Here is a 27,320-nt window from a genome sequence, read left to right as displayed (position 1 = left end):
GTACAATTGTATCGTAAAAGCTACAGTTCCGCATAGTGCCCCCCCCGCCTCCCCTCCCTTGTTCCCCTTTGTTCACTCAACGACCTGGCTTGTAGCTGTCTATTCCGTTAGTCATGCTCACTTGAATGCTTAGGTCCGTGAACTTTCATTTTCCAGTTATACTGCGCAACTTTAGTAATGATAATTCGCCACCATAACGTAGAATGTACAGCCGCTTTTACATCTCTCACTGCTACAGTTGGATTCGACAGGACAGAATCACATTTCTGTGCTAACCAGATTGGTTCAGATACCAGATCTACTGTCCCAAGCGTTAGCGTAGTATCTGCGACCCTCTCAAAACTCGATGTTATAATCAGAGAATTGAATCTCCGAAACCATTCTTCACTGACTAGAATTGTTAGAATGTATTCATTAATTGTGGGACGTTAAAGGAGCTACTTCATGGTTTGCGCATTTTGAAAAGTTTAGACTAAATTGTTCAAGTTCGTCGCTTGTAATCCGTGTCAATCTTTTCCATCCTTGAATCTCTATGGTCTCTCATCATCTCTTTGGTGTTTTTCCATCTCAATAAATAACTATTTTCAGGTTTTTTCTATTTAAAGGTAATTCTGTACGCAGCCAAAATAACTCAAAATACCGTGACTGAGCTCCTTAAACAAGTGCGTGGTTAACAATGTAATGAATCGAAATGAATGTGAGCACTTGGTACCAACAACGTTATCAAAATACGATTTTCACCATCGATTTGTATAAAAACGTAAGTTTCAAGAATGAAGTTCGTTCGTGTTGAAAGTGAAATAAAAGCTTTGTTACTTATTTAACCGGAAGTGACGTAAGGTTACCATGGTAACAATCATGCAGTGCCCCCTTAATTTTTACAGATGGCACGTGCTTTACGGAGCATGCTGGGATAGGTTAAAGAAGAAGGCTTGGCCGCCCAGGGTGGCGCGAAAAGAGAGAAAAACGACTGTCATGTTAGTGATCGTAAAATAGAAACCTTTACCTTTTGAAAGACTCGGAAAATGCCCGATGAAGAAAAAGTGAGGACAAAAAGGTTAGTATTGCTTGCTTCTTTTTTTTCACTGTAGGTGTCGTGTTTGTGGTAACTGGTAGTTTATGTCTATATGTCGTGACATTCGAAGTTCAATTTTTGCCGCCATCGATTCAATCTTGTTTTTCCCTGCAGACGAAAGCTCGACTCCATAATCATTAAACTGCATAAGGCGACCCCTTTGGAAAAAGAAAGCTTGCAAGACGGAGAAAATCAGGTAAAATGTTTGTTCTAACCGCTATTGCGTGAATTTTTTTCGGCTTTATTTGTGTGCTCACATGTGTGATGGCGGGTTGATTTTGTGACAATTGTCTTATGCAGGCCGGCAATTTACATATAAGGCATGTATTTACCCTCGCTTAATTTCACGGTTAATACCCTAGCAAGGGAACTTTGATCGTTGTGACGTTGACTTAATTGCGTTATTTCATCCGATTGTAAACCCGGTGTGACTAAGGTGAACATTTGCTCTATTTGTACTGTATGCATGTACTCGGCGAACTTTTGAACATTCTGTTCCAATTCAATGCGTGTTGTGTCTAGTTCGTGTATTTTCATGAATGGGAAAAGCGCTTAGGTTGCAGGTGTATGGTATCTTTTGTGCTATCACTTGTAATTCAAAAATAAACACAGGAAGAGATCTATTAACTAGCTTACCTTTTAGGTGGAATACTCAAAGCTTTATAGTTTACCAACCAGAATTTTTGTGTTACTTGTCATTTTCTTAACTTTGTTCTACAATACTCGTTTGAGTACATGGCAAAATCTGGCAAATAACTGTATGATTTAGTCTTGATTAAGACATAAGTACTGTGGATCTCATTTTTAATTTTTGAGCATTCTGGTATGTTCCTCTCCTTGGTGGTGTAACTTAAAAAAAGAAATAATGTTGCAGGTTGCCTGAACACAAAATAACTGGTTATTGGTAAGACCATAAATTTCAAAATAATAAAACTGAACAGCTTTAATTATGAACTTTTTTTTTTCCTAGATCAAGGCATTTGATTCCATGTAAGATGACATGTATTACTGTTTCCAATCGTATAGACTGCGACACCCGAGAATTTTTCACAGTGCTAATTAAAATGAAATCACTAGAGACACTTGGCTGTGCCACGTTATCAACATTTTATACATCACATGATTTGGTAGACTAGCATAATTTTCCGACAAAAGTTCTTTAGATCAATGCTCAATGTATAGTTTTCTCTTAGAACTTTTGGGAATTTAATTGACAAGGAGCTGTCATAGCATTGCTATCAAAATGGGTACTGATCATTCAAACTTTCTTGACTTAAGTGCTGACAGAATATGTGCTAGTTAACAAAAAAACTGTGACACTGTATTTTCTATGCAATAGGCCATAAAACATGGCTGAAATTGTAAGTCCGCCAGAAAATACCTTCTCCCACACCAATCATAAAATGCAAAATCTTTCTAATGAAGCTCCTTACAGATGGTTTTACATGACATCATCAAGTTCAAAAATCCAAATAACTGAAAGGAGTCCCTAGTTAAAGTTTTTATCCTCAAACGTAAAAATGTTAAATTTATATCCTAAGACCTTTCAGATCAATAGCCTCTTTTGTTTGGCTGCTTTTATTAAATGAAGTACATGGTTTCATCTAATTAATTCTGTGAATTTGCCATTTATATGTGGTTATATGGTGGATGTTTAACAAGGTATGCAAGTATCTTTGAAATGCTATATCTAAGTTGCCGAAATATCTTGGTTTTCATGATATGAGAGAAAGTCCTGCTACTGAGGAAATACGTGGAGTACTTATCAACAGTCTTATCTGACTTTATAATATAGATAGGTCCCTGCGTGCCCTCTGATTGATGTTTTATTGTTTTTTGCCACATTACCTCTAGTCAACATTTTTGTTAGAGATGGTGAAAAACATTTTCTTTGAAGAAATTTGTTGTGGAGTTCTCTGTGAAGCAGCAGAAAGTTTTGACAAAGCATATAGCACTTTAGTGGTATTAAATTGCGTCAGTTCATCAATCTGTGTGCTTTTTTGTTTCTACTCACGGCTTGTACAATCTATATCACAAAGCAAATGAAGAAGCCTAAGCCATACATTACACTGTGATAAAACACTCCGGATATTTGAGAACACTCCAGAAATGTAGAAAGCGCTCGCCTGCAGCTCGTGTTTTCTACATTTCCCATGTGTTTTCAAATGTCTGTTGTGTTTTATCACAGTGTAATACATGGCTTAGGCTTCTTTATTTTTTAAACAATCAACGATTGATCAGTTTGGACAACCTGATTATTTCTGACGATTTGGTACAAAATCTCAATTGGCTCCCAGCTCTAATCTATGTTTCTAGAATTTTTTAGGAAGTTTTAAGACTTTAACTCAATTACAAAGGTACAAGCCCTAGCATTTTGAAATGCAAAATCCCCCTTCCCTACCCCCTTCCCCCTGAAAAAAAACCTGTTGAAAAAGGTTTTCAAAGACCCAGGTGTGTCATTCTCAATGCCTACAAATTGACTTCCCTCACATAAATGAATAACTGCCTTGAATGTACAGTAGCTTATCCTAGTAATGTACTGTTACATCTAAATACAGTAGATTTAAAGTATCAAGCATATATTTGGTCCACATACTCAAAGGATCTTCAAAGGATCTACATCACGGTTTGCACATATTGAAAAGTTAAGCCTCAATTTTTCAAATTGGTCGTTTGTTATCTGTGTCAATCTTCTCCATCCTTAGCCATCCTTGTTCCATCATGGTTTATTATCTCTGGTGTTTTTCTATCTTATTAAACTGTTATTTTCAGGTTTCCTACCATTTGAAGGTAACTTTGTCTGTGGCCAAAATAACTCAAAATACCGTGACTGAGCTCATTTAATTCTTTGTGTAATTACCACTTGCAGAAGGGGGCAGAAAAAGAAAATGTCACAGTTGATGAAAAACCCGAGTCACTTCCAGGGTCATCAAGACGGTAAGGAGACAGCACAATCTGGAATACCCTCATCCAAAATGAAAAGACTTTTGTCAAAGCAGGAGCAATCTTAGAACCTGAAATTGTTATCTAAATACACATCTAAATACACATGTCTTAACTGTAATACCTACAATTAAATTCAGGTGCTCTTTAAGGACATAAAGTACTTGAAACAAGGAGTGGGTAGTGCTTGGAATACCTGATGAGCGATGAGTCCAGTCTAAGTTCTTCCCAATGCTGGCGTCCTTCTTTTTGACAGAAAATAAGGCTTGAGGGGCCAAAATGACGTGAGCTGTATGCTTCTTTCATTGTGGGTTAACGCATACAGAATTCCTATTAAGTTATGGTAACCTTATAGTTAGTGCACTGGACTCCCATTCCCATTGCGGTGACCCCTGGCTTGGGTCACTGCAATGCATTCATAGTGCAGGCTTTTAGCCAGATAAGTGTCCAGGCGCCCTGTGGATGACCACTTTCTATAGGAAATTATTTCATTTTTCATATGTTGCCTCATAAATTGCTCATTTAAGCAGGCCCTATGTAGCATATTTTGGACGGCCACTTTTCAAATTCTGGCTAAAAGGCTGTCATTGGGCCTATCTCTATACATGTGTGCAAGCTAATTGTGGTGAAAAAATTCTGGGAGGTCTCCTGCATGTCCTAACATTCCAACAAGGAGAGAGTAGAAGCACATATACTCCTAGTTACTTCAGGCAAGCAAAGGAAATAAACTTGTGCCAACCTGATTGACCCACTTGCACAAGTGAAGTCGTTTTACATGTACTTTTCCACGTTTTTAGTTTGGCCCTATCCTTGAAGGGAAATCTTGATTTATGTCCACCAGCAGTTGCCAAGCTTTATTATTAATTTTCAATACAGTTGTGTTTAAACTTATAATTAGTAATTTCTGAGTTGACGCAGACTTGTTGGTATTACAGGAAATTGCACAGGAAAGTAAAACAGAAGTCAACATTTAAAGGCTCTGACAATGAAGCAGATCCCCAAGCAACACGCCAAGGAGTAGACACAGTTGGTGAAACATGTACCACTGAGAATGGTATGGTAGTGGATGATGAACAAGAAGTGTCTTGTAATGGAGAGGGTTGCAACAGCAAGGAGGTGCCATCAGACTCTGTACCACTGGTGAAGCAAGAACCGGGAGAAAACTATGAGAATTCCTTAGAAGGACTTCAAAAGATGCTTGGCTACAACATCAGTGAGGAGGTGGAGAAACAGACAGAGGAAAGCAGTAATACAAAAAAGAAGAAGCTCCTTTCTGAAAGTTCAGATGCTGATGGTAAGATAGTGGGGGTTACATAATTATTATTCAAACATATTGTCACCACTCTGGAGAGTCAGTGAGGTGTTACAGTAATGTTAACACTACACCACTCTTGAGAGTCGATGAGGTTTGTGAAGGGGTCCAAGGGTGGGGTACTTGGTAGAAGTGAGCAGAACAACCATCTTTGTAACTCCTGGTCATATATCGATGGTCGTTAAGTCACTATTAGTAGACTGTACAGAAACTGATAGTGAGGAATGATCATCGCAGTAAATTTTCCAATTTAAGCAATTGGAAAGAAGAAGCCTGAAAAAATCAGGGCTTCAACGGGATTCGAACCCGTGACCTCTGCGATACCGCGATATTTTTTCAGGCTTCTTCTTTCCAATTGCTTAAATTGGAAAATTTACTGCGATGATAATTCCTCACTATCATATACAACCGCAGTTCATATATGAATTATTTCATATAAACTTCACATCATTTCACTCCTCACGGGAAGATATGAACTCAATAAATTGACCTCGCTCCCAATGTGTGGCTTCATAGCTCAGTTGGTAGAGCATCGCACCGGTATCGCGGAGGTCACGGGTTCGAATCCCGTTGAAGCCCTGATTTTTTCAGGCTTCTTCTTTCCAATTGCTTAAATTGGAAAATTTACTGCGATGATAATTCCTCACTATCATATACAACCGCAGTTCATATATGAATTATTTCATATAAACTTCACATCATTTCACTCCTCACGGGAAGATATGAACTCAATAAATTGACCTCGCTCCCAATGTGTGGCTTCATAGCTCAGTTGGTAGAGCATCGCACCGGTATCGCGGAGGTCACGGGTTCGAATCCCGTTGAAGCCCTGATTTTTCAGGCTTCTTCTTTCCAATTGCTTAAATTGGAAATTTACTGCGATGATCATTCCTCACTATCATATACAACCGCAGTTCATATATGAATTATTTCATATAAACTTCACATCTGTACAGAAACTCTAACAAAAAGAGATGAGCTGTAGGGTCCACAAGCTACTGAGGGTGTATGAATTATATTAAGACTGTTAAAATAGAAGCAAATCAATAAATGAACACACCGGAGGCAAAGTGATGTAAATTCAAACCAACAGAAAGATAAAAGATTTTAAAACAGTTCCCATACAATTCTATCATATAATCTGGGCTATCATTAAGGTTTGATCTGTCAGTAGCCTTGATCTTCACTCCCACAACAAACTTATCTTTTTGGGTTGTTATTGTATCAACTACAGGTAAATTGACCCATAACACCAAGGGCACATCAAGCATGCTCAGCTGTAACAGGTGCTATGGTTTACGGCCCTTATTGACAGCCCTGATTATCATAATATACAAGTACATTACTGTACCTTTGCCTTTAGCATTGGCAAATAATAATATTGATTGCCTGCTACATGTATTAACAAATCACAATACTTTTTTTAGATGTACCCCTGTCCAATAATTTCAATTCAATTCAATTCAATTCAGTTTCAATTTATTGTGCACTATTTACAGAATTTTAAAATTTACATCTATTCAGTATTGTAAAATAAAGATGGGAAAAAAAATGTTGCATTTTGCTTGTAGAATTGCCAAGAAGAATACAGTGCACAGCTTGTGGAAGAAATGTGAATCCTGCACATGGAACTATCTGCACACACCCGAATTTGAATGTCTTGATCTGTAAAGTAAGTGTCTGTGCACTGTAATCTGGATTGTTGTTAAAATTGTCAAAATTCAGTATTCTCCTGGTCCAGGTTGTTCAAAGCCCAGTTGAGCTAACTTGGGATTAGCAAGAATTTTGATTTCAGTCTTGTAATTTTTTGGTGAGGTTTTCTGTTTACATTGTTTGCCCTTCAGTTTTGAGTTTGAATAATTTCAAACTATGCAAACATAAGCATTAATATACAGCTGTACAAGAAAAATTTATACCTCAGTTAGCTTAAGTTTTAATCCTGGGTTTGATTATGTTTTTATTGAAGTTAAGGAAGCATGACAGCTTAATCCCATATAAAGCAAGCTAGGCTTGAGATCTGACCAGAGTGGTTGGTTTATAGTTTTAGGCAAAATTCTGCACTCTCACAGGGCACCTTAGAAACATAACAGAAATGTTTAAGGGCAGGGGAGGTGTGGTATAGGACAAGAGAAGATGGAACCTATTTTGACTAGCATCATGACATTGATGGGAAGTCATTGTAACATTCTTAGCTGCCTTTTTATGCTAGAGAAACCAGCATTAAGCCTTGTCTGTTGGCGATATGTTAGTGTGGAAATTATATTGTTCTTCAGTATCTCTCCTCAAATGGTGGCCTCAAATGGCTTTCCTGTACTTTTTTAAGCCATAAGGGAAGGCTGTGATAACACCTTGACATCTTAAAGTATGGTACTTTGTAATTAATTTGGAATTTCTTGGACTTAATTTGTTGAATTTTGTTTTATTTTTTGTTTGTTTCCATTGTTTATGTAGAAATGCAGTCAGTATTACAATTCCGGCCCTTTTACCCGTGATGAACTTGGAGTAGAAGAACAGTGCCGGTGGTGTGGGGACGGAGGGTCACTTCTCTGCTGTGACAACTGTGAGAAGGCATTTTGTAAACCTTGTATAAAGCGTAACTTTGGCAAGTCAGTGCTCAAGGAAATTGTGAATGCACCAGATGACACAGAATGGCTATGCTTCTGTTGTAATTCCAAACCTTTATCAAGGCTCATAAAAGCAAACAATCGAATTATGAACATTCTGGAAACGCGCAAAGCTCAAAAGACACTTTTCAAAACCAAAAAGGGACCTTCTCTTGTGGAGACTCCAAGCCAAAAGGAACGGCGCAACAGACTTAGTAGTTTAACTGAAAATATAGACGTGAACTCTGATGGAGCTTTATCGCCTGCTGAGAGTCCATCCAAGAAGACTTTGCCAGAGGTTGTTGAAAGTGATTCTAATGTTGAAGATGACGACTCAGATCAGAACAATGAAAAGAAGTCGAAGATCAAAGGTTCTAAAGGAAAAAATGGCAAGAAAAGTGGTTCTATAAAAGAGGTTGTTTTAGTGATTGACAATGACAGTGATAGCGATGATACACAAGTTAGCAAACCCTCTAAAGGGAAAGGTAAGCAAAAGAAGCGACAAGTGAATGATGGAACTAAAATAAAAATTCAATTTAGTAGTGAAGGGAAGAAAGGCCAAGGAAAGAAGAAAAGAACTAGTAAAGATTCGCCAAGCGGGTCAGATTTTGAAGGTGAAGATAAAAACACCAAGTTAAGCTCAAAAACTGCCAGAAAATCAAGGAGCAAGGATGAACATGTTGATCAGAATTCAGAGAATTCTGATTCTGATTCAAATTTTGCAAACTTTATTTCTATGCTGAAAGGAAAAGGCAGTCAGGCAAAGAGAGAGGTAAAGAAGCTGAAAAGGGGCAAAGGAAAGAAAAAGGCTCTTTCAGAGTCTGAAGAACAGTCTGCAGAGGAGAGTGATAAAGCAGCAAGGAAGACACGCTCGAGAAAGGTGAGCATTACTCAGAAACAAACCAGAAAACGTCCTCGCAAGGTAACTTCCTCAGAGGATGAATCAAAATCAACAGAGGAAAACTCTGACAGTGATGTCCCTACCAAAAAGAAAAAGAAGCGACAAAACAAAAAGGAAAAGGTGGAATCAGGAAATGATGACGATTCAGAAGAAGAAATAGGCAGGAAAAAGAGAGGCAGATTAAGACGTAGAGCTGAAAAGACTGGCTCTGAATCGGATGATAACAAAACAAAGAAGAAACAGAAGGCAAAAGGTAAACAGAAAAGACAGAAGAAACATTTCATTGAGAAAGATAGTGATGAATCGGAAAAAAATGATGATGATGAGGAAGAGGTTGAGGAAGATGGAGAAGAGGACGTAAGTCCATCAAAACAGAAAGGTCGCAAGAAAATCCGCAAACTTCTTGAAGATGGTAAGCTTGCAGAGGAAACACGAAAAGCAAGAAGACTTGAGGAGGAGAGACGAAAACGCCTTTTAGAAAGGACTCGTAATAACGAACTGGATGACATGCCTGGTGAATCTGCCAAGGTGAGCAAGCTTGTGCTGGAGTCTGACTCAAGCACTAAGGAGCCCCTTGTGGAGGTAAAGGAGGACCTTCTACAGCACCTCAAACCACACCAGTGTAAAGGAATTCAATTCATGTATGACTGTGTGATTGAGTCACTCAGTTCATGGAAGAAGGAGGAACCTGGTGGTGGATGTATACTGGCGCACTGTATGGGACTTGGCAAGACACTACAGGTACAGTGTATTCCTAGTTACAGTAGCTTCCTTTTATGCAAGAGCTAGCCCTCCCAACTCTTTTATACACATGTGCAAAATTCCTAATAGTTAGTAAGCTCACATGCACTTCTTATGAAACATTCTGGCCCCAGTTGTTTGAAGACTGGATAATGATGTCCACTAGCTAAATCACTATCCAGTGGGTAAGAGTTAACAAAATGCACCGCATTATCAGCTGGATGGTCATTTATACAGTGGATAGCATTATCCACCTTTCAACAACTGGTGTTGTTGAAAACTGATGTTGTTCAAATACCAGGAACGTTTCAAGTTCCTGGTATTTGAGAACTTTTTAAAATTTATCCTCAGAAACTTGTTATGCTCATTCAATGACTGTGGAACTGGTCTATGACTTGTATTTTTTATCATGACTGTTTTAATGGTTAACCTTGTGACATTAACTGAAAAATTTTAGGTGCCACGTCCCTTTCAAATGCAAATTTGAACATATTTTTTCACTTTGCAATGTAACGTTCTCACTGACACATTTGATACTTTCTTTGTATGTTTGAAACAAGCATGTCTTTTTCAGGTCGTTGCTCTCGTCCACACCCTCATGACACACAAGGATATCAACATGCGGTGTGTGCTTGTTGTAGCTCCACTCAACACTGTTCTAAACTGGCAAGTGGAGTTTGAAAAGTGGCTTGCTGTGGATGACAGGCTGGAGGTAAAACTAAGTTGTTTTGACATTCATGCTGTAAGCTGTGCAATATATTTTCACTTTTTCCTCAAGATCAGCCTTATGAATTAAACTAGATTGCAATAGATCTCTGCATTGTACATTCCTCTGAATGTGGGTCAGTACTTTTGCACTAGTGAAGATCATGCTGACAGCAAGACTTTGAGGATAAGCTGTGTTTTTGGCTCATAAGATTTCATGATCAAGAGGGAGAATTACCATGTAATTACCTCCTGACTAAAGAAGTATATAAAATTACACCCCTACTCCTGGCCTTTAAAAACCTCTTTAATAAACTCCCTGCATACCTCTCTCCAGAGCTTGATGTTGCAACCACTGGGGTCACCAATATGACCACATTTGTTCACTGGCGACTAATTTTTCACCCTTTCACTGAAATACTTGCGTAAGTGGCTAAATCTGAAAACTAGGGGCCAGCTGGGTCCAAGGTTTTTTCCTGAAAGTCTAGCCCTGCTCTCCGATTGTTTCAAACATAAACAAGGATTTGTAAACAGAGAAATTGTTGTTTTGAAGAAACTTCATGTTTTTATTTATTCCTTAGTTACAATTATTTCTAAAATAATGTTAATTGCTTTAGAGATGTAGGATTTAACATGAGTGGTGTTGAACGGTTTCCTACATGCAGGGTTTTCATGAACGTTGTCAGCAGGAGCAATTTTGTGAGTAAGATTGTCCTCTGGATGGTCAAACCAGGCAGGCAAAATCATCCCCACAGCCAGTCAATTTGCCTGATGCCTGGCCCTTAAATATGAAAAAACACCTGCCTACACGTACATGTAAAGTACATCTTTACTGATTTTCTCTTGCTGATTTCCCCATCCTTTCCCACCCCTTTATAGGTCCTAAAAAGAATCATGTTTCCCAGCTAAGCAGCTGAATAGAATTCTTAACGCTACTGACGATCCAAGGTTGTTTTCAAATCTTCTTATGCTCACTCCACAGGTCTATATCCTCCAGGAAGCTGGTGCTAACAACTGGCGGCGGTCAGACATGCTCAAACACTGGCTGCGGTATGGTGGTGTGATGGTCATGGGTTATTCATTGTACCGTAATCTGTCACAATGCTATCGAGTCAGAAGTAAAACTCAGAAGAAAATATTCCAGGAAGCTCTTGTTGATCCAGGTAGAGATAATTTCAGTCTAAAAGAGTTTTGCAAAATCAATGAAAGTTACAGATTTAAGTGCTGTAAAGGGGAAACAATGAAAATTTGAGTCGCAATTTGATATTTATGTTGCCAGAAAAATTTGATACATTTGCAATGTGTGTCACCTGGCGCTCTAGATCTCAAGGCAGGAGAGGATTTTGACTGAAAAACTGTTCCTGATTCTGTGTCCTTCCCGCTACCCCCAATTACTTTCTTTTTGTTTTTGTAACTCACAAAAGTGGTCTCAACTTTAGCCTGAAGTTACATCTTACAATTGCCTGGAAAGAACTACTTCAGTTGATGCTGTACAGTTCTCATCTCTTGACGTACTAGATTCTCATTAATAATTCATCAAGTTTAAATAAGAGAAATCATGTCCGTGACGGTAATTGGATATTCTGATCTTAATTAGCATAGATTTTTACAATTTTATTTCTCCGTTTTCTCCTTAGTTTTAGTTTTGATTGAGCAGATATACCAAGTAGGCAAGACAGTGTTTGACCACATTTCCAAACACCTCAAAGTTCGTCAAAAATACTCCGCTGTGCGTCATATTTTCAACTCACCTCTCGTTGTTTAGAAATGTGGTCAAACACGGTCTTTCATGTTTGATATATTGCATCAATCATCAACATTAGTGGTGAAAGTACCTCAACTGAAATTCAGGTATCAGCAATTTATAGATTTATACTAGAGTGGTTTTCAAATGAATGTCGTAAAACGAAAACCTTTACCAATTACTTATAAAGTAGTCTACTCAGCCAATCTTAAACCGTAGTAAAACCAAGACCAAAACCAAAGTGATTGCCCGATTGCTTTCAACACTCAATTGAAAACCGATCTACACCATTACTAAAATGATGTTTTGCTATCATAACATGATAGGTCCTGATTTAGTGATCTGTGACGAAGGCCATATCCTGCGCAATGATGGCAGTGCTATTTCCAAAGCACTCAATGGCATCAAGACTAAAAGACGTATTGCATTGACTGGTACTCCTTTACAGAACAATCTAATTGAATGTATGTATCTCAGGGTTAAAATATTCTGTTATTTCAGAAAATGAATCCTTTTGTCTTTCTTCATGCTAGGTGCGGTTGATTTCTGCACCTCCTCGAGTCTGGTCTTGCCAGGTTGTTCAAAGTCGATTAAGCTAACCCAGGATTAGCGAGAATTTTGATTTCAGTTATGTAACTTCTCGTTGACGTTTTCTTTTTGTATTGTTTGTCCTTCACTTTTGAGTTCAAATAATCTCAAACTACACAAAACATTGCAGTGGAAAACATGTTTATACAAAAGAAATTAATTCTCCAATTAACTTTAATCCTGGGTTAGCGTACACTGCTTTTGAGCAACTCGACTGCCGGCTCCTTTCTCAAACAGTGGCGGGTAATCAAGCATATTCTACATTTACCTTTCCTTCAAGGTGCACACAAAGCCCCCTTACCCCCTACACTCGTGTCATGTTGATATAGATTTTACTTTGTACATTTGCAGATCACTGTATGGTGAGTTTTGTGAAACCGAATCTCCTTGGTACACGCAAAGAGTTTACCAACACGTTTGTGAATCCAATCCAAAACGGCCAATGTGCTGACTCAACCGAACTTGATGTTCAGCTGATGAAGCAGCGATGTCATGTGCTTCACAAGATGCTGGCGGGGTGTGTTCAGGTGAGTAGCAGATCAGTGAAAAACAAAAGAAAAGACCTCCATTCCTCCAGTTCACGGTGCAGACCTCCAAACTTTTATGTTACTGCCGCTGTTAAAGTGCTCATACGTTTTATCTACAAATAAACTACAGGAATTAAGCGGGGTTTTGGGAGCTTTGAACAAAAGAATAGTTTATTTTTGCGTTGCTAATAATTAGTTTATTGAAAAGGCTGACAAGCTCGCTTGGCCTAGACTTGAGTTGTCACTGCGTGTTATAGTGTACAAGAAAGAAGAAAGGAAAGTAAAAAGTGTTAGTATTTTGTTATCACTATGACGCATCTTTCTGGCTCTAATCCGAGTTTGTTGCAAAATTCGAAGGAATTTCTCACGCTTTGCTTGAATATAGTCACAACTTTTTTGTTATGACGAAAAACTGCAAGAATACTAAGGCGCATGGTGAGCTTAAATGGCTGCAAATCTGAATGGTTTTAAAAGAAAAAAAACTTAGAGTTTTGTTTTGTGAAAATCGAATGTTTTTTTCGCGGAAGTCCTTGATGAGGTGATATTATCTGTTCGCTCGGCCGTATGTCCGTCAGTTTGGGTGTCTAGATGATCCCTCGACCAATGATTCAGTCAGTCTGTCAGTTTTACTCGCTTATTAGGTTTTTGGTCTATTGTTTTTTTGTGTTCTTAACCCACGTGACCACGCCACACACTGTTATTACACAGAAGGAAAAAAATGCATATCTTTACATAAGAACAGAAATGTAAAAGATATACAAAAATGTAGTACATGATATTAGACAAGAACTCTACCAGTTTTGATGTATATTTTGACTTTTGTACTGACTTGACCTTTGTCATTATGTTGACAGAGAAAAGATTACTCAGCACTGGTACCTTTTCTTCCTCGTAAACACGAGTACGTGATCAAAGTTCGACTGTCAGCATCACAGAGGAAACTGTACGAACATTACCTCAAGACGTTTGTGTTCCCAGAAGGAGACGTCTGCAAGAGGGGTGAGGAAAATTAGTTCAGAAAGGGATGTTCTTTTCTCAGAAAAACACGATTGTTTGATATATTTGTAAGGAAGTTTGGAAAAGTATAGGAACAATGGAAATTTCACAGGTCTCTAAAAACTGATAAGGTTATGAAGTAAACATGTGGGGTTTCAAAAACCCAAGGCTGTGGTCTGAGAAAAATTAAAAGGAGCCCTAAGGTTGCTAACCATGAAGTCCTGGGTGCCCAGAACTTTTAAAGCTTATATGAAAAAGTTTAGCTTTTCCAGTCGCCCAAAGGCAAAAGTTAGTCGCTTTGTTACCCAGGCGTTTCTAAAGCACAGCCCGGGTTTTGTTTGAGGGCTTTTGGATCAACAATTGGGACGATAGGACGTGAATTGAGCACGAAAGGTGAACTCTCTCCGATCAGTCAAAGCATTTTAACCCTAAAGTAGGTCGTAAGGGAACATTTCTTACAAGAGTTCATCACTGACGCGATGTAACGGCTGATTTGATTTGTCTTCCATTCAGGTGTTTCACTTTTCTCGGATTACCAAGCTCTAATGCGCATTTGGACTCATCCCTGGTGCCTGAAGCTTGAAGCCCTCAGACGACCAGAGAAGTTCGTCGACTCTGACAGCATGGACGACTTTGTGGTGCACACCGACGAGGAGGAAGAAGAAGACGAGGAAGAGGAAAGCTTGAAATCAACTTCATCAGAGGAGGACGAGGAGGAGGATCAGTCGTCATCGGAAAGTGAGAAGGAAAGAAGAAGGAAGAAGCATGGCGGCAGAAGAGGGAAGAGAGACTCGAGTTCAGATGAGGACAACAGTGATGATGAGGAGGATGAGGAGAGCGAGGATGAAGTTCTCCCGCAGTCTTCCAGGAGGAAGACATCCGCCGCACGAAATGCAGATTCGGCATCAAACAAGGCCAGCTCCTCCACAGTGAATATTGATGGCGAGGACATCACCGTGGTGACCATCAACGATGGTGCTAGTACCTCTCGACAAGACGACCGCGAGCAGCCTCACTCTAGCAAGCACAACAACAAGAAGGATGCCATAGTGATAAATGATGCTAAAGCGTCTACAAGCAAGGGCAACAGCGAAACGAACGGCAGTGTGTACGGTAGCACACGTTCCGGGACATCATTCAAGGATGGCTCTGACGTGGAGATCGAGGAGGAGAAAGAGTGGTACGACGAGTTTATGCAAGAAGACGACGAGTACAACGTGGAGCTTAGCGGCAAGCTTGTGCTCCTGATGGAAGTCCTGGCTGACGCTGAAGCTGTGCATGATAAGGTGTTAGTGTTCAGCCAGAGTCTTGTCACGCTTGATCTGATAGAGAAGATGCTGGGTGGCGGGGAAATTGGTGGCGATAGAGAGAACTGGTGCCGAGGCTGTGACTACTTTCGTATGGATGGCTCCACAAGTGTGAACATGAGGCAGCGATGGGCCGACATCTTTAACGACGAGGACAACAAAACGTGAGTACTGCCTTGATGTTTTTACAGGTAGCGACAAGTTCATTTGGTGATCTGGTATGTTTCACACACAATTTAGTGTCTACGTATTGTCATTTCCAGTTAGCGATTTCCTCGATTTTAGTCGATTTTTGGCTTAGTAACGTCCTCTGAGTGAAACGTGTAAGCGATTTTTAGGTTAGCGAGTACTGACTTTATAAACTGAACAGAAAATTGGTAAGTGCAAAGCACGTTTGTACTGCATTAAATAACCGCATTCAGTTTGTCACCAGCATTGCACATTAAAACAGATACTTACATTGTAGTCAAATGTCTTCCGTTTCTGAAATGTTGGTCAAGAGGAAAGTGTTCATAAAAAGATTTTTTATTTCATTTGGGATCGTGTTTCTGTTTTGAAATATAATAGAACGTCTTGTTGGAGAACTGAAACAAAATGGAAAACTGTGTTAAATAACTGTATTTGGTCTCTAACCAACATGTTTAGAAAAAGAGAGTTGTTTATCTAAGTGTTTTCCGTTTATGAAATGACGATCGCGAGGAAAGTATGTAGGAAAACCGATGAAAGCTGAGGTAATGCCAAGGTGTTTTTATCACTTGACTTGTGTTTGGTTTCTTTCAGTGCTCGTTTGTTTCTCATCTCGACTAAGGCTGGTGGCCTGGGGATCAATCTTGTGGCAGCCAATCGAGTGGTTGTGTTTGACGTGTCTTGGAACCCTTCTCATGATGTACAGTCCATCTTCAGAGTCTATCGCTTTGGACAGACTAAAGCTGTGTACGTGTACAGACTTATCGCACAGGTAAGCAACGTGATCACTAAACATCAACTTCAGTAACAACGAGTCAATATTCATCTATTTGTTGCCCAGTCTTCTCTGTGCAATCGTCTGGCTGATAAGTCAATGTCAAAGCATAAAGGAGCTTCGTCAAGGTTTGCACATCTCGAAAAATTTAGCCTAAATTCAAGTTCGTCGTTTGCAATCTGTGTCAATGTTCTCCATCCTTAACCATCCTTGTTCCTTAATAGTTTATTACTATCTCTTTGGTAGTTTTATGTCTTAGTAAAATACTATTTTTAGGTTTTACTTTTGTACGTGGCCAAAATCAGTACCGTGGCTGAGCACCTTTAACAACCCTCATTGTAGGTCAAAAGTATTTTCAATACTTTCCTGCATTCCGTTTCTGCTATTTCAGTTTTATATAGCAGAATTAGAGAATTCGATATATTAAAATTCATACTTAGCTCTGAGGCTTAGGGGAATAAAACAAAAAATATATTTTTCATCGCCTGAGCCTCGGAGCCACATTAGAATTTTAAAATATTGAAACTGGCCTATGAGAGGGATGGAGAACTTCATTGTGAATGCGTTACTCCAGCAGGTTGCTTTTACTTGAATATTGCCTGTATTTGATAAAATTCAGTACCCACCAACTAGTAAGTTGATCGACATTATTTTTTTTTTTCCTGTTTGTCAACAGGGAACAATGGAGGAGAAAATCTATGATAGACAGGTTAGTAGTTAACTAAGTGTATGGACTCCACAACATTAGTATCAGTCTGTGGAAATTGAATAAGTAATTTTATTATATGGCTTGTATTTGTAGCCGATATAACACGCGCTCTGATTGGCTAATTCTAGGGCATTATTTTCCCATAATTCCCCCGGGCCGATTACGGGCCTGCAAAAACAAAGCAAAAAGCCATATAATAAACAACTTATGAACCTCGAACGTTCGGTCTTTACGAGAAAATCTTGCTGTATTGACCTCGCTATCGCTCGGTCAATACGGCAAGGTCTCGAGAATTCCCCGTTAAGACCTCACTCTCGGTTAATAAGTAGTGTTTAGCGATTGTAGTACAGGCAGACGGACCAAAACGAACAAACGTTATTCCTCATATGACAATGATTCAATTTATTCATTCGGTGTAGAGTTCGTCTGTTTTTTAGTATGGTTTGTTCGCTATTCATTTTGATCGACAGGGTGTCTTGAGTTTTATGTACCAGTGTTTGTGTGTTGATGTGCAAATACTACCGCTACAGGTGACAAAGCTCTCCATGTCAGGCCGTGTGGTGGATCAACAGCAGATTGAGCGGCACTTCACGGCAGCGGATCTCCGTGAACTGTACTCGTTTACTCCTGATGTACTTGAGGAGGAGGAAAAAGAAGGAGAAGGCGAGAAAGACCAGGACAGCGATAAGAACAAGGAAGGCGAGAATGAGAAGGAAGGGGAAAATGAAAATGAAGGTGAGAAAGACAAGGAGCGCGAGAACGAAAATCAAGGCGAAAAAGCAAAGGAAGGAGAGAGTGAAAGTCAAAGTGAACAAGCAAAGGAAGGCGACAAAGCAACGGAAGGCAAAACAGATAAAGAAGGCAAGAAAACGAAGGAGCGGCCGGTTTTGCCTCTGCCTAAGGTACGTTTCGCTGAAACAGTTTCTTAATGGTACACTGACTTGCTATCATTTTCATGTAACTGTGAAGTTGCCAGTCTTAATTTAGTTGTTGATGGATTCATGTCACTGACGGATGAGATCTAGAACCGCTGACCAAAGGCTGGTTTTCACTGTCGCCATAAGCATAATCATAAGCCGACTTACGCTGGCGCAACTTAAGATGTTGATAATTAGCGCTCTTTGTTGGGAAAATTCCAAACAAACGTTGCTAATTATCGACATATTTACTCATGCTCTCTTTTTTTCATACAACGTAACCTCGACCATTATTATTATTATTATTATTATTATTACTATCACTATTACTGTTACTGTTACTGTTACTGTTACTGTTACTGTTACTGTTACTGTTACTGTTACTGTTACTGTTACTGTTACTGTTACTGTTACTGTTACTGTTACTGTTACTGTTACTGTTACTGTTACTGTTACTGTTACTGTTACTGTTACTGTTACTGTTACTGTTACTGTTACTGTTACTGTTACTGTTACTGTTACTGTTACTGTTACTGTTACTGTTACTGTTACTGTTACTGTTACTGTTACTGTTACTGTTACTGTTACTGTTACTGTTACTGTTACTGTTACTGTTACTGTTACTGTTACTGTTGCCGTTGCCGTTGCCGTTGCCGTTGCCGTTGCCATTGCTATAACTATTACTATTACTATTACTATTTTGGGGGACTGGACAATTTCCTGGTGCATGAATGTTTTTTCTCACCTTTAGGTTATGCATGATTTTTTGGGAGGGGCAATTTAATTGTTTGTGATAGAAAGTCATAAAAAAACAGTTAAGGGACCGTTCATTTTTTATAAGGTAGGGGGCGCTGGTGGGATTTGGGGAGGGGGCCATGCGAAAAAAATGGCTTTCGAGGGGGGGCCATCCCAAAAAAATAAGGGGAAAGGGGGGGTCACGCGAAATATTTTAGTAAAACTTTAAAATGACATAATGTTTGAATATCAAAAAAATTGCTATAGAATAAACATAGTAGGCAGGATACAAATTTATTACAAACTTTCCTTCTGCTTTAAAAAAGCGTTTGGCGACAAAAAGCATTTGTAGCTACTGAAAAGAAGTATTTAACACTGTTATTTTCGAATGCAACTTTCACTGGCACTCATCTTCATCTCCGCTGTCGTCGAGTTCTTCGTCGCCGCTTGTGCTGCTATGGGAGTCTCTTTCACCAATGCTGCAAGAAGCAGCAATGCTTTCCGTCAGAGTGTACTCTTCAGGGTACATGAAGGTGTAAACATAATTTCTGACTTCCCGCTCAAGGTTGGTGGTGATTCTGCTTCTTGCAGCATTGGTGAAATAATTCCCTTCCAAGAGCTGTGCGATGTATGGCCCATCTCTTCTAAATATCGACGTGGCAACATCCTCAACTTTAAGACACTCTTCCGGGACGGCCGTTCTAGGAAGGTACACAAGGCATTGTGGAAGATCATTTCCTAGCGGGTTTCCAACACAGATTCCATAAACTCGTTGGACGTTGTTTTCAGTCCACTTCCTCTTTCTTTCATTTGACTTTCTGCGGTTTTCTTTTTTCCCTCTCCTTTTGTTGATGTGCTGTTTGAGCATGCCTTTGAATATGCTGTTATAATTGCTCTTCTTATTTTCTAGTGCTTCCATGTCCTGCGTGACCTTCGTCAACTTAGCTTCTGTACATTTGATCTGTTTTACATTAAAACTGTGGGCAAATTCTTCGCCCTGCTTTAAAGCAAGCCCATTGGACTGAAAGAGTGTGGAATCGTGTTCCTTTACATCTTTCAATATGACATTCAACTTTTCCACCATTGCTCTGTGCTCTTTGATGGAGAAGTTCAGTTTTCTTCCATCACTGGGCTTCAACTGGTACCCTTGCATGGAAAACTCACTCGCCCTTTCTGAACAGCCATCCGCACCTAGAAAAATTGCTTCTTTTGCTTGTAAGATGTTAAACTGCCTGGATCGTTCAGCTGTAAACCTTTTCTTAAACGACTCGTCGCTTTCGCCATTATTGCGCATTTTGGAATGAGCCTCTTTCATGATGCTCATGTAGTAATGCGCTCTTTCCCCGATTGGATTAACAATATAAAGAAGAAAGAGCATGGAAGTGGCAGGCTGGTTTTATCTGACCCAGAGAGCGTTGCTCTATTTGCAGATAAGTTTATTGTCAAATCAAAGTTTGTGGTGGATTATCTTCAGCATCTTGAAGTGCTGGAATTTAAAAGGAAAAAGAGAGCAGAAGAAAAGGCAAAGTTAAGTAGTGACGCAAAAGATAAATCATATGAGGATTATCCTTGGACTGAGTTGTGCGAAGATCTAACCAAGCTTAAAAAGCTACGTGTTCCAGAACTAAACAAGTACTCAAACCACCACGGGCTGAAGCAGCATTTGAAAAGCAGCAAGAGTGAGAAAGTAAAGGCAATTGTAAGACATTCATGCTTGCAGCAGAAGAGTCCTCTCAGAGCTGGCCAACCAACACTGAGAAATGCCAGGACATTGACACAAAATGACAACAGGGCAAGTGCTGACAGCAGTGAAACGGATGAAAGTGACAATGATGAGTATGACAGTGATGCCATTGACTCTGGGGGAGAAGATGACTCAAGTGACGTCATTCTTGCATTCATCAATTCAGATGAGGAAGATGCCAATGAGAGGCCAAATGCCACACACTCAGGGCGAGTCATAACTAGGAGATCCGAAATTGACTTCTCTTTCTTTTGATTTGTTTTTTAAACAACAGCTCTCTGTCGTATAGAGATTGTAAATATTGTCTTCATAGTGAGCACAATAACGTGAAGTAGGGGGATAATAGAGAAATATCAAAAAAGTTGAAATCTAAATATTGTTTGTTCAATTTTCTTTTTTTTTGGGGGGGGGGTCATCCCAAAAAATGACCGCTATAAGGGGGGGCCATGTGAAAAAATTGGTAAGCTGAGGGGGGGTCATGCGATTTTTAAATGGTGCTTCCCAAATCCCACCAGCCCCCCCTCCCTCATAAAAAATGAACGGTCCCTAAGTCTGGTACGTTCATCGCTGCAGATGTCAAAACTAGAACAAAATAAAATAAAGGCGAGTTACCGGCAATTATCCTCACACGCAGACGCTTTCAGGGCAATTTGTACGACACGCCTTTTAGCGAACGTCAGAGATTGCAAAAATGCACATTTAATCCGAAAACAAGGATGGTTTTGAAACTTTTCGAAGGTGACAGCTAAACTTAAGGTCATGGAGGAATGGAAAAGGTCCTGGAAAGGCATGGAATTTGAAGAGCTCAAAAAACGTGCAAACCTTTCAAAATTAACCGTCATGATTCACCTTCTCCACCCAACGCAGAATTTGGTGTTTTCAGGTTGTTTTATAGAGGACGGCATATAAAGGGACACTGTCACGATATATTTGCTTAAAACTTATAAATTGACAAAATGGTCCCTGCATTTATGTAATAAGAACTTAATTAGCTCTAACTAAATGATTAAAAGCAATTTCTTGAAGAAAGTCCACACTGCAGCAACATTTCTGCAAAATTTCAATGATTTTTGAGCCAAACTTGAACCCTTGAAAAACTGACATCCTGACGCTTTTCAAAACTCCATATCGCAATCCGTTTCCATCCTCGCCATCGTTAGCCATCCTCACGTCCTAATGGGTTTTAATCATCTGTCGAATAGTACTCTACAAAATAAAACCATTACTGTTCAGTTTCCAATGATCGATATATGTTTTTGAGATTTCCAGAATCATGCAATAACTGGTGAAAGTGTCCCTTTAAACTCCGTAATAATTATTTCATCACCTCGTTTTTTCCTAGGACGCTGTGCTAGCAGATTTGATCACTCGCCTTCACCCCAAGTGGATAGTAAACTACCTCGAGCATGACTCCCTGCTGCAGAACATCGAATCCGAAGAGTTGACTCCAGAAGAAATGGAGGCTGCATGGGTGGCCTACGAGGCAGAGAAGTCGGGTCAAACAGGTATTTGAGTTGAAGTTCCGGTATCGGCGTAAAGCCCCTGGCCAAACTCAAGTTGTAAACTTGGGTCTGCTTGCGACTGCACTTGGCCAGGCCTTGCGTGCACATACGTTGTCGTACGATGGCTTTACGCTCACTTTGGTCGAGTTCAAACTTGTGAGCAAGTTGACGCAAGTTTTTCACCGTTTGGCAAGCCAACGCAAGTCTCTCTTCAAGTTCAACTTGCGGCTACTTGTGAGTCCGTTTGGCCAGGGCGTAACGTTGTTACAAGAATTCACTTCATGATCTATTTTAGGTCTATATATCGTTTAACCCTTGTAGCCATCGAGAGCTCAGGGACTGGTCAAAACGTATTGGGGGCGGCGGGTCGTGTGAGCAGAGAGAGGGTGGGTCATCAGCTTTTGAGCCCTGGGCAGGCGTGGGTCGTTCAATTTTCAGCTACCAGTGGGTCAACCTGTTTTATAACAGGATTTGGCACATATTTAAAAATTAACGTTTAACTTCTCTGGCACATCTATTATCTTTTAAGGCAGGCTTAAAAATGTTTATAACGTTGAGAAGTGTGAAGGTGAATTAATCAACATGACACGAGCGTGGGACAAAGAAAAAATTCTGAGTCCCCGACAGGAATCGAACCCATGACCTCCCGAACACCGGGCGGGCGCTCTATCCACTGAGCTACGAGAACTCATGGAGAGCAAGGTCATTTAACTGAGTTCATATATGATAGGTGTCCTGCATACTGCTAGGATCAACGCTATCGAATTCATCGTGAGTAGTGATAAGTTAATAAAGATGCTGAATTTTAAGCTCGGTAATGAAATGTGAAGGTGAATTAATCAACATGACACGAGCGTGGGACAAAGAAAAAATTCTGAGTCCCCGACAGGAATCGAACCCCTGACCTCCCGAACACCGGGCGGGCGCTCTATCCACTGAGCTACGAGAACTCATGGAGAGCAAGGTCATTTAACTGAGTTCATATATGATAGGTGTCCTGCATACTGCTAGGATCAACGCTATCGAATTCATCGTGAGTAGTGATAAGTTAATAAAGATGGTGAATTTTAAGCTCGGTAATGAAATGTGAAGGTATGTATGCAGGACACCTATCATATATGAACTCAGTTAAATGACCTTGCTCTCCATGAGTTCTCGTAGCTCAGTGGATAGAGCGCCCGCCCGGTGTTCGGGAGGTCATGGGTTCGATTCCTGTCGGGGACTCAGAATTTTTTCTTTGTCCCATGTTCGTGTCATGTTGATTAATTCACCTTCACATTTCATTACCGAGCTTAAAATTCACCATCTTTATTAACTTATCAACGTTGAGAAGTATTACAAATGCATATTTGCCTAACCATAACGGGAGCTCAGGTCGCCCGAGGCGACTAAGTTACGACTGAGCCCGCAGGGGCAACTAACATTGAAATATTTCACGAAATCATTGCCGATCTGATCAAAGAAGAACAGCACAGAAGTTAGTCCACCATACTTCTGATAATCTGCATGAAAACAAAAAAACAAAACTGAAAACTGGTTGTTGATGCATCCTTTATCTGCCAACGTGCAGGTGAAATTTTACCAGAAAACGAAAACGGCATTCAGACTTTCTCTTTGAAGTATGCAGTAGAACAAGACGTGGTGGTGAAATACATGAAACAACTCGCATACCTTTACACCAGGAAACAAAACAGAGAAAGAGAAAGAAGAGAGTAAGCGAAAAGGGAGAGTAACTTGGGCTAGAGGGATGTGGAATGAGAGAAACTCCTCTGTATGAATTTGCTGAGAAAGCAGAGTTTCTGTCACTCCAGGTGAAGTGACACTGACAGTGATGTACCGTTATATCGAACATCACAATCTGAAAAAAAGTAAACTGAACAAGCCAAGCCTGATTTAGTCTCGGCTCACATTCAGACGGTTGAGTCCCGGGACTCACTACAGCCTTTTTCTAGTGGATCACTGTTCCACGCGAAGCGAGACCGGTGGCCGAATCTGTAAGGTTTACGAGTCAAGTGTTTTGTACAGCTCCTGGACATTTGGTTTTACTACGGTTTGAGATTGGCTGAGTAGTATAATCGGTAACTAATTGGTTTGGTTTTGGTTTTACGATACTCAATTGAAAACCGCTCTGACACCACAAGCTCATACATAAAATTTGATTTTGTGGCATTATGCAACCAAAAATGTCATATTTTATAGAGGGTTGGTCATGTAGCCCTCATTTAGGGGTGGGTCACTAAGTTTGTGCGGGTATCCAGTACATCGCTTCCCCGCCCCAATACGTTTTGACCAGTCCCTTAACACTGTCAAGTCAGTCCTTTAAATCTGCGTTTTCAGATATCTCCGGAGTAGTGTGAACGCCGCCCACTAGGGTGCAGGATTGCGGTTTATCAAAATATCCTGATAGAATATCATTAGTTTGATAACTGATATTTGATAACTGATATTTGATAGTAGAATGATAATATCGAGAAATCATTTTTATCACAATGTGCATGTCAAATATCAAAATATCATTATCATATGAGATTATCATGATAGTTGCTGAAAAAGTGGTAAATTGAGATATCAAAGTATCACTATCAAATCATGAGAATAGCATTGAAAAGTATACTTCAGAATAGCAAGCTATAATAGACACTCACAGTGATTCTTTGATATATCAGGGTAATATCAAAATCGGTTAGTTTCACTGCTGTTTGCTTTCGGTTAGCTTTTATTTGTTGTAAAAGGAATTTGTTGAAGTGATTTTCGCGCGCTTTGATTGGTTAACTGGGAGGTGATTAGCCAGTACTATTCACCTCCGAGTAGCCGGCGTGAGAGATTTAAAAAATTTCGACCGCTTGTCACACATTAAAGAAAAAACGTTTTGGTCCGCTAATTATTCAGCTTGTATGGTATATACGAAAACAATTATTCACCTCAGTGTCCGTGAAAGTGATGGATATTTACCTCCACTTCGGCGAATAATTGTTGAATATTAGCAGCATCGCTTACAAGAAGCAAAGAAGATATTTCATGATATATCACAAGTGGTAGTTAGTCATGATATGTTTTATCTTTTTGTTTCAAGCTCCTGCATACCCCCGCAGCCAGGACCCTATGCCTGGTAGCAACCTGCAACAGCAAGTAGCGGAGCGTATCCGACTCAACTCCGAGATGTTGCAGCAGATGCAACAGATTCGGCAGCTGCAGGAGATGCAGCAGCGTCAAGACATGGAGGAACGACTGCGGCAAGTGCGGCAACAGCAGGAGCAGCTCTACCACCAACGGCGGACCGTCCTCTATCAGCAGCACCAACGCCAGCAGGACGAGATACGCCGACAGAATCAGATACGGTTCATTCAGCACATGACTCAGCAGCCTAACCCGAGGCTGCAGATAGGGCGTTCTACTGTGAACGTACAGACGCCGCTTCCTCAAGCCCCACAGACTTCCTATACCCAGCCTGGTGGTCTTCCCCACCAGTCGCTTCAGTTGCCGCCTGCCATCCGCCTCACGCCCCCAGTAACTGGATCTGTCGCCCCTGCAGGAACCCCACCAACTATCAACTTAACTCTTGGACCAACGAGTCGAGTCAACGTTGCTAGGACGGTGCATTCACCTAACGTTGTACAGGTATCTCGCCCGCCTTTGGCTAATTCCTCCAAATAAGTGCAGAGGGGCCAAACACTGTTTTTGGATAGTACTTTGGTTTAAGCTTCTTAATGTTTAGAGGTGAAGATTTTTCCGTTGTTGTTATTAGAACGGTACGCGAGTGCTTGCCGAAAAGTGGCATTAGTGAACTTCAGAAATCAATTGTGGAATCTGGAGTTTGATTATGAAAACAGCCGTGTAGAGTTATATACAGAAAGTTCTATGATTATTTGAAACTTGTTTATAGATCTTTTTATCGTTAACATTATACCAAGTACGTCAAAGCACAGTTGTATCATATTAAACAAAGTTCAGTCATACTCAACTATGTTAAATGTCATAGTCATGGTATATCGCGCTTATTACAGTATTACTTGAAAAAGACAACCGTGATTTTTTTTTTGAACTTAGAAATTCTCGAAATGATATAGCCTTTGAGCTGCGCTTGAAAAATAAGTATTTTACCATCAATTAACCGACGAGAAGGGCTGAACTACGCCTTTGCCAAGTCTTTGATTTCCTTTTGTTGACGTTTTTGTTTTTTGACGCACTTCATCCTTATCGCTGTAATGTGATCGAGCTCGCCCTTTCTTTCCAACGACGTTCCATATTCATTTGCGTGGGGGTAAACGAACTTTTTCTCCTGTGAATGCTTGATCTTCGTGACCCGACCCTTTTGTAGATAATCTCTCACCAAAACTCCTTCCAAGAAGACGAGCATTGTTCCACCCCAGGAGAACGCGCATTATTCGCGAGCTACCGCGCGTTACTCGCGGTTTTCTCGCGCCCTTCGTGCAACTTACGTGTTGTTCTGCGGGATGAAAAGAAAAAGTTCAAACGGAGTAACCTGTTCCTCTAAAGACCGTATCTCCTCAGAGTGTTAACCCTCACTGTAGCTTTGTGTGCAACCAGAATTAATACCTGACTCGAGTTTTTTGTTTTTGTTTTTGTTTTTTTTTTTACTGAAATGTCTTAGTTCGTGAGCTAGTAAACAAAATTTATTGTGTCTTTTCCAAAGAACGTCTAGAGACAGTCGTTTTTCTACGGCTTAGTCTAGTTAGCGAGCACGCGAGCGACCCGTGAAGTCACCTTTGTCGCGTCCGCTCGTGCGAGGTGATTTTCGCACTCGCTTGATCGCGTTCTCGTCAACTCGACTAACCCTGTGAAAAGTGGGGCAATTCTCAAAATCATGTGCCCGATAATTTCATTGACGAAAGTCTCGAGTTTAAAATTCCCCCTAGGGAAATTTAGGGCGTGAAAGTTCACGATCTATCTGGCAAGGAGAATTTAAATACAGGTTTTGAATCTAAAGGGACCGTTACTTTTAATGTACAATATACTGCAGATCATTTTTCGGTGGTTTTGATGGTGATTTTCATTTGTAACGCGGCATAATTAAAACTTGCATAATTGAGATTTTCTGTAAAACCAAATGTATTATATCTTGAAATTGACTTGAAGATTGTATAACAACCTCTTAATAAAGTAGAACCAGTTATGGCATTGAACTGTGCTGTGTACTTCGTTGTTGCTTTTTGTTTTATGTTCGTTTGTTGATTCACTATTGCCATGTGCAAGTGGCTAAGGGAAACGTATTTCCGTTTATTTTTACATGGTGTGCGATAGTGACGCAAATGTGCGCCTACTTCGCTCGTACGAGACTTGCTTCTGGTC

General features: G+C 40.1%; 1 protein-coding gene across 1 annotated transcript; it reads left to right on the top strand.

Annotated features, from left to right (window-relative positions):
- Positions 1–916: 916 nt before the first annotated feature.
- On the top strand, positions 917–27,154 carry LOC110045148 (uncharacterized). Its single transcript, XM_020750742.2, has 17 exons — positions 917–1,057; positions 1,190–1,271; positions 3,945–4,012; positions 4,954–5,312; positions 6,902–7,002; positions 7,782–9,575; positions 10,150–10,287; positions 11,263–11,443; positions 12,351–12,488; positions 12,964–13,139; positions 13,994–14,138; positions 14,649–15,606; positions 16,223–16,400; positions 17,080–17,112; positions 17,643–18,014; positions 21,851–22,013; positions 25,084–27,154. The coding sequence occupies exons 1-17, from the start codon at positions 1,026–1,028 to the stop codon at positions 25,662–25,664; spliced, it is 5,499 nt and encodes a 1,832-aa protein (XP_020606401.2). The 5' UTR covers positions 917–1,025; the 3' UTR covers positions 25,665–27,154.
- Positions 27,155–27,320: the final 166 nt, after the last annotated feature.

This window comes from Orbicella faveolata, unplaced genomic scaffold (genome assembly GCF_042242905.1).
Source record: "Orbicella faveolata isolate gen_17 unplaced genomic scaffold, um_ofav_v1 contig_35, whole genome shotgun sequence".
NCBI lineage: Eukaryota > Metazoa > Cnidaria > Anthozoa > Scleractinia > Merulinidae > Orbicella > Orbicella faveolata.
This window is presented reverse-complemented; position numbering and strand designations above follow the sequence as displayed.

Coding starts and splice junctions, on each gene's coding strand:
- LOC110045148 (XM_020750742.2), top strand. CDS start 1,026: ATGCCCGATGAAGAAAAAGTGAGGACAAAAAG. Junction 9,576..10,149: donor GACTTGGCAAGACACTACAG/GTACAGTGTATT, acceptor TGTCTTTTTCAG/GTCGTTGCTCTCGTCCACAC. Junction 11,444..12,350: donor GGAAGCTCTTGTTGATCCAG/GTAGAGATAATT, acceptor ATAACATGATAG/GTCCTGATTTAGTGATCTGT.